This window comes from Lactuca virosa, chromosome 7 (assembly GCF_052849685.1).
Source record: "Lactuca virosa cultivar CGN04683 chromosome 7, Lactuca_virosa_CGN04683_v6, whole genome shotgun sequence".
Classification (NCBI taxonomy): Eukaryota; Viridiplantae; Streptophyta; class Magnoliopsida; order Asterales; family Asteraceae; genus Lactuca; species Lactuca virosa.
Window position 1 is genome coordinate 286,576,254 of NC_136432.1, and position 6,313 is coordinate 286,582,566.

Here is a 6,313-nt window from a genome sequence, read left to right on the forward strand (position 1 = left end):
CTATCATCTTTTAGGGGTTGTTAATATCAATTATTAATTAGAGGTACATGTGATATATGTTAGGCGGAGTCTACGCCGGCAGTTCGAGTGTGGGATATACTTGCTTTACTTTACGAGGTGAGTCTTCTCACTATACTTACCTGAGTGGTAATTAATGTGCGACCAGAGGGTCGTATTTGTGCTATTGACCGGAGGGTCTTATTTGCTTATACTGAGATATGTGATATTATGCATTCTGTCTTTGTGATTATTCTTGTATATTACTCTGTGCATTTATTGAGTTATGACCGGAGGGTCCATACCGAGCAGTGAGACCGGAGGGTCTTCACTGAGACACAGGACCGGAGGGTCCATACCGAGCCGTGAGACATGATATGGGCATATTTATTCATATAATTTATATATTATCTTAATACTTTATGTTGATTTTATCTCATTTAATGAACAAAAGGTGCTTAATTAGTTTAGAATTTCATTTTTCAGCAACAATGACATGCTCGGATGGAAAAGGAAGCAGATTTAGCAATTGGAAGCTTGGATCTTGGATTTAGAAGAAAGAAGGATGTTGTTGGACAGCTTGACCCGTCATCAGTGTTTTGGCCATATCTCATGAACCGTAACTCCGATTGACGAGATTCAAAATGTTCTGAAAACTAGACACAATTTCGGACGACTTTTGTGTTTTGAGAAAATGCTGATTCCAAACGGACTCGACGAGTTGGGCCTCAACTCGACGAGTCAGGTCGAACATTCACGATTCTGGACGCTGACTTGCCGCACACGGGTTTTAAGTGATGGACTCGTCGAGTAGATCACTGGACTCGCCGAGTCTCCCCTATTTTTAGAAAATATATATAGAAACGCTTCTCATTCGAACCCTAACGAATGGGGGAACCCTTGGGGGTTAATTTGCGACTGGAGGTGCAACTAGAAGCCCTGGAACTCGTGGAACAACCCTAGCTTTCAATTTTGAGAAAATAAAAGGCAATTTAGGTTTACTCTTTACTTAATCTTTTGTTTGAACTATGTGTAAACTATTAGATTTCGTTTTTGATAAACTTTCTGCTGTAATCATGAGCTAAAACTCATATCTTCTGTTTAGGGTAGATGATTTTCTGAATATGGATTGATTTTATGGTTAGGATTAATTTTAATTGGTGATATTGTTTTGTTAAGCTTGTTAAAGAACCTCATATATTAATAACAACTGTTTTCTGTTAATAAATCAGTAATTAAGTTGTATGAACATCTCTTAGTTATCAATTTCATATGATTTATGTTACCACATAGTTATATGTCTAGGAATAACAAATGTGAAACTAGAATTAACTAGAAGATAGGTAAGTTAATACGTGAGCTTGTGTGATACACCATCAACAAGAGGTTAATTGAATCACCAATTCAATTAACCATTACAAGTCTTACTTAACCCGAATTAATTAACTAGGGAACTTATTAATTTAGACAACTGGCTATTGCTTGAATTGATCTGTTTTCTAAGGATTAGCAATAACGAACGTGAACCTAATCATCTCAATCGGTAGCCAATGAAAAGTTAATCCGATATATTTACCATAAAATCAACCATAGGATCAATTGATTCGAACTTAAACAGAAGTCCTTTTTATCATTGAATTTAGTTGATTTTTATTTGCTTAGCTGTTAGTTGCTTAGTTTGAGTGTTAGTTAAGTATTTAAGTTTCTAGTCTTGTAAAACTAGAGAAAACCCATTGTTATTACTTGTTTTATTTAGATAATATTAGCATTTATTTTAATTGTTTACCGTTCCCTGTGTTCGATACCCTACTTACCCGAACTAAACTGCTAATCGATAGGTACACTGCCTTTCGTGTGTTTGTCTTTGTGTTTAAGTTAGTAGGATTAAAACTAGTTGGTTTTACACACATCAAGTTTTTGGCGCCGTTGCCGGGGAACGGTTCTAATTTTAAATTGATTGCTATTGTTATCGATCCTTTGTGTGAGATTTATCTTGCACAAAGCTACTGCTTCTATTAGATTTAGCATTAGGTTTTAATTTTAGCTTTAAGTTTTTAGGAAATTTTAGTTAAAATTTTTTGCTGTTTTTACATTGAACTCGCCGAGTCCATTCGAACAGACTCGACGAGTCCATCCCTGAACAGCTAATTTCGTTTTTAGTTTTCTTTTGTTATTTTTACGTGTGTTTTTTCTTTTTGTTTTGCAGGACTTTTATGACCAGAGGAGGAAATACACCTCTGATCCCACCGTTTGACGACCCGGAAGCAACACTTAGAAGGAACAGAGGCATAACGATTAGAGATCCCGAAAAATCGAAGAATTCACCGCTAAAGAATCTCAAATCCGTTTTCAGCAAGAAGAAGGGCAAGAAAGTCGGAGAATCCAACACCTCTTTGGCAAGCGACGAACCAATCAAGGAGGACTCCGAGTACGAAACCGAAGGAGAAGAAGACCCTACATTCGGGCACAATTCCGATTCCGACGACGAATTAGCTATTCCCATGGCTAACATCGATGAAGTCCCCATGGGGGAATGGAAGAAGAGGATACGTGATGAAACCGGCCCGGGACTTGTGCAACCCGTAATTCCAGCAACTGCCACTTTTGAGCTCAAGGGTCACATCCTTGCTCAACTCAAGGAGATACCCTTTTACGGAAAAGACCACGAAGATGCTTATAAACACTTGGATGAAGTCAATGATGTAGTTGATTACTTTAATGTTCCAAATGTGCCTCGCGAAACCCAGCTGCTTCGTATGCTTCCAGTTACATTCAAGGGTGCTGTAAAAGATTGGCTCAAGTCACTCCCTCCCGGATCCATCACTACATGGGCCAAGATGAAAGAAGAATTCATTGACCAGTTTTGCCCACCTTCTAAAATAGCCAAGTTGAAGAAAGCTATAGCCAACTTTGAACAACAACCCGGAGAGTCCCTTTATGAGGCGTGGGAGAGGTACAAAAGTCTACTAAGGAATTGCCCACACCATGACCTTAATAGCCAACAAGAAGTCTCCATCTTCTATGATGGAGTCAATGTTACAACTCGACAGCTCCTTGACTCGCAAGGACCCCTCACAAAGAAGGCACCCCCGGTGAGAAAGGAATTGATTGAGGAGTTCTCTAAACATTCTAGAGAATATCACAACCCACAAAATGAAGTAAGTAGGGGGGTAGTGAACACGGTTAACGATGGCATGGCGGCAATGATGGCTAAACTAGATAGTTTAGATAGGAGGATGACAAAGATGGATCAAACAATCCATGCTATTCGGGTGGGTTGTGAAAATTGCAATGGACCTCACCTTACGAGAGATTGCGACTTGGACGAGAATGGAAACAAAAAGGCGCAAGTATGCTATTCAAGCGGTGATAGGTTTGATTATGATTGGCGGAAACCGAAGAAAGAATGGCTACCCTATGATGAATACAAGAAGGCAAAGGAGGAGAAGTTTAGACAACAAGCAAGGGGTATATACCAAAAAGAGGAACCAGTGCAAGACAGGAAACCCAACTTGGAAGAGATGCTAACAAAATTTGTAGCTGCTTCTGAGAAAAAACACAATGATCACGATGCTGCAATACAAGAAACAAGAACTATACTAAGGAACCAGCAAGCATCCATTCACAACATCGAGAAGCAGATAGGACAGCTGGCTCAACAGGTTAATCAAAGACAAGCGGGTGAACTTCCAAGCAACACCGAAAACAATCCGAAAATGGCGCATATTAATGCAATAACAACTAGTTCTGGGAAAATTTTCACTCCTCTGACCCCTGCACAGAAGGCCTCAACAAAGGTGCAAGCAGAAAAGACAGAATACTCAAGTTCAGCAAAACCCGACTCGACTTGCCGAGTCCATCTCATGGACTCGACGAGTCCAAGGCCTGATGACAAATCTGCTGTTTCTTTAAAGCCTTACAGGCCACCTTTGCCATTCCCGATTCGAGCCATACCTGATGAGAAGGTTAAAGAATACAGAGCTTTCATGGAGCATGTAAAGGCCCTTCAATTCAATATTCCATTTGTTGAAACAATACTTCAAACGCCTAAATATGTAAGCTTGCTTAAGGGTCTCTTTACCGCTAGAAAAAATATGGCAGAAGTCGCTGAGTTGGTGTTAAATGAGCTGCCAAAGAAGAAGGGCGATCCGGGTAGTATTACCTTACCTTGCCAATTTGGGAATCTAATTACCACTCGAGCGTTGACGGATTCGGGTGCAAGCATTAATCTCATGACATACTCTTTCTTCAATAAGTTGAACTTGTCGGAGCCAAAGCCTATTGACATGAAGATCCATCTAGCCGATAAGACAATCATTCATCCAAAAGGTGTTTGTGAAGATCTTCTCATCAAGGTAGATAAGTTTGTGTTTCCTGTGGATTTTGTAGTGCTTGACATGGAAGAAGACCCCAAAGTTCCAATTATTTTGGGGAGACCATTTTTGAACACCACTTGTGCATTGGTCGATGTATGCGAATCCACCCTAACACTAAGGGTGGGGAACGATTCAGTGGTGTTTAAGACTACACAAGACATTAAGCATGCAGAGTCAAAGAAAGAAGAAGTTTCCTCAATTGATTTGAATGATGAAATGTTAGAGAAAGAGCTTGCACTTTTACAAGAAGAGGATCCAAGTAAATTTCTACTAACTTCTGGAGGAAATTTTGATGCTGAAAAAGATTTAAAGGAGATAGAAAAGTTACTAGAGGAGGCTGATTCAGAAGAAACAATTAAAATTGTGGAACACACATTGACTCGCCGAGTCGCATCGACTGACTCGACGAGTCCAGTCGAGAATTTCAATTTTACTAAAAACCTTGACCTGCCACTTTCAAGTTCTCTTTATGGCACAGACTTGCATATTTTTTCTGAGTCTTTGGAAGGTCCAATAGCAGAATGAGAATTTGTTAAAAATTATTGTGACTTCCAAAACGCACAAGTAGCTTACCTGGACACGTTAATACAAAAAGATGAAGCAATTCGACTTAACGAGGGGGCAAGTTTGGGAGAAAAGGAGAATGCAAGGGATGATAATAATGACTTGCCGAATTCGTCCATTGAGTCACAAATTACTAATCAGAAGAACAAGTCACCTACACTTAAAAGAACAAAACCTCGAGCCCAAGTGTTGACTAATTATGAAGTGTTCACATTTGAACCACCGGATTCTTTGGAAGGTGATGAGAGTGATTACGAATTCCTAATATCAAGTGACGATGAAGTGGAAGTTGAACGAAAAATCAAGGTTGATAAAGAAGAAGTCCGAAAGATAGGTGCAAGAAACGGGTTGAAGAAAGAGAAGTGTGGAAAAAGGATAAGGTATGAATCTGAAGATAATGCTCAAAAGAGGAGGAAAGAAAAATTAAGAAGAGCTTACAAAAGGAAGATATACGCTTACAAGACGAAGTATAAGCAACAAAAGACCAAGCATGGCATCCCGATGAAGAGCAACGAAGAAACGTAGAGCGGGAGGGAGTCCAGCTAAAGACTCCTAAAAAATAAGCGCTTGGCGGGAGGCAACCCGTTACGAGAGTTTGCTTTTCTTTTTCTTTCTAAACTTTTAGTATTTAGGGATAGTTTAGGATTTTTATTTTTATTTTTTTTACTTGGTATTTGTTTTTGATCTTTTCAGAATATAGGGTGAGGGATAGAATGAACGAATAAAGCGTGACGAAATAAAGTGAGGGGTCGAGTCGTAGACGAGAAGCTTAGAAGATTTGAGTGATTTTATAAGTCCGATGGTTTTAACGGTTAAAAAGGAGTTTCGTCACTGAAGAATATAAGGAGGTGTATTACCTTAATACCCTCTTTGACCTCAAAAACAGACCTGAAGCAGAAAGAAGAATTTCCACGATCAGAGCCGAAAACTCGTCGAGTGCACCCTTATAACTCGACGAGTTCCAGCGAAAATTCACGATTTCTGCCCATATGACGATTCGACTCGGCGAGTCTCCACATAAAACTCGACGAGTTGCTCATTCTTTTATCTTTGAGTCGACGATTTGATTCAATTCAAGGCGGCATTTGGCTATATTTTTTAAGTCCATTTTTGAAGTTTTCCAAGAAGCTTTTTCTAGTATATTTAGAGCTGTCAACCACACTAGATTTTGACACCCAAGACATGGATGAGCTGTTCCCATGTCTAAAGTCGATTGAAGTTGGAGCTCAAAAGAAGAAATATCAATCTCGCCACTACTATCGCAGGGGTGTTTGTTCCAATTCCCTCTTTATTTTATTGTTCTTTATCATGCATGATATGCAATGGGGACATTGCATAAATTAAGTGTGGGGTAGGGGGTTGGTTTCATTAGTTGA

General features: G+C 39.4%; 1 protein-coding gene and 1 non-coding gene across 2 annotated transcripts; one reads left to right on the plus strand and one right to left on the minus strand.

Moving 5' to 3' along the window:
• The first annotated feature begins 2,522 nt into the window (after positions 1–2,522).
• Positions 2,523–5,462, plus strand: LOC145127807 (uncharacterized). Its single transcript, XM_079062935.1, has 2 exons — positions 2,523–4,632; positions 4,942–5,462. Exons 1-2 carry the CDS (start codon positions 2,523–2,525, stop codon positions 5,460–5,462), a joined length of 2,631 nt encoding a protein of 876 aa, XP_078919061.1.
• On the minus strand, positions 2,883–2,989 carry LOC145128114 (small nucleolar RNA R71). The gene has a single exon (XR_013716715.1). It is a non-coding gene; the product is annotated as a small nucleolar RNA R71 (small nucleolar RNA).
• Positions 5,463–6,313: the final 851 nt, after the last annotated feature.

What these genes read in the sequence shown, in the direction of transcription:
- LOC145127807 (XM_079062935.1), top strand. Translation starts at nt 2,523, where the DNA reads ATGGGGGAATGGAAGAAGAGGATACGTGATGAAACCGGCCCGGGACTT. An exon ending in TTTACAAGAAGAGGATCCAA is followed by an intron (nt 4,633 to 4,941) that starts GTAAATTTCTAC and finishes ACGCACAAGTAG; the next exon opens with CTTACCTGGACACGTTAATA.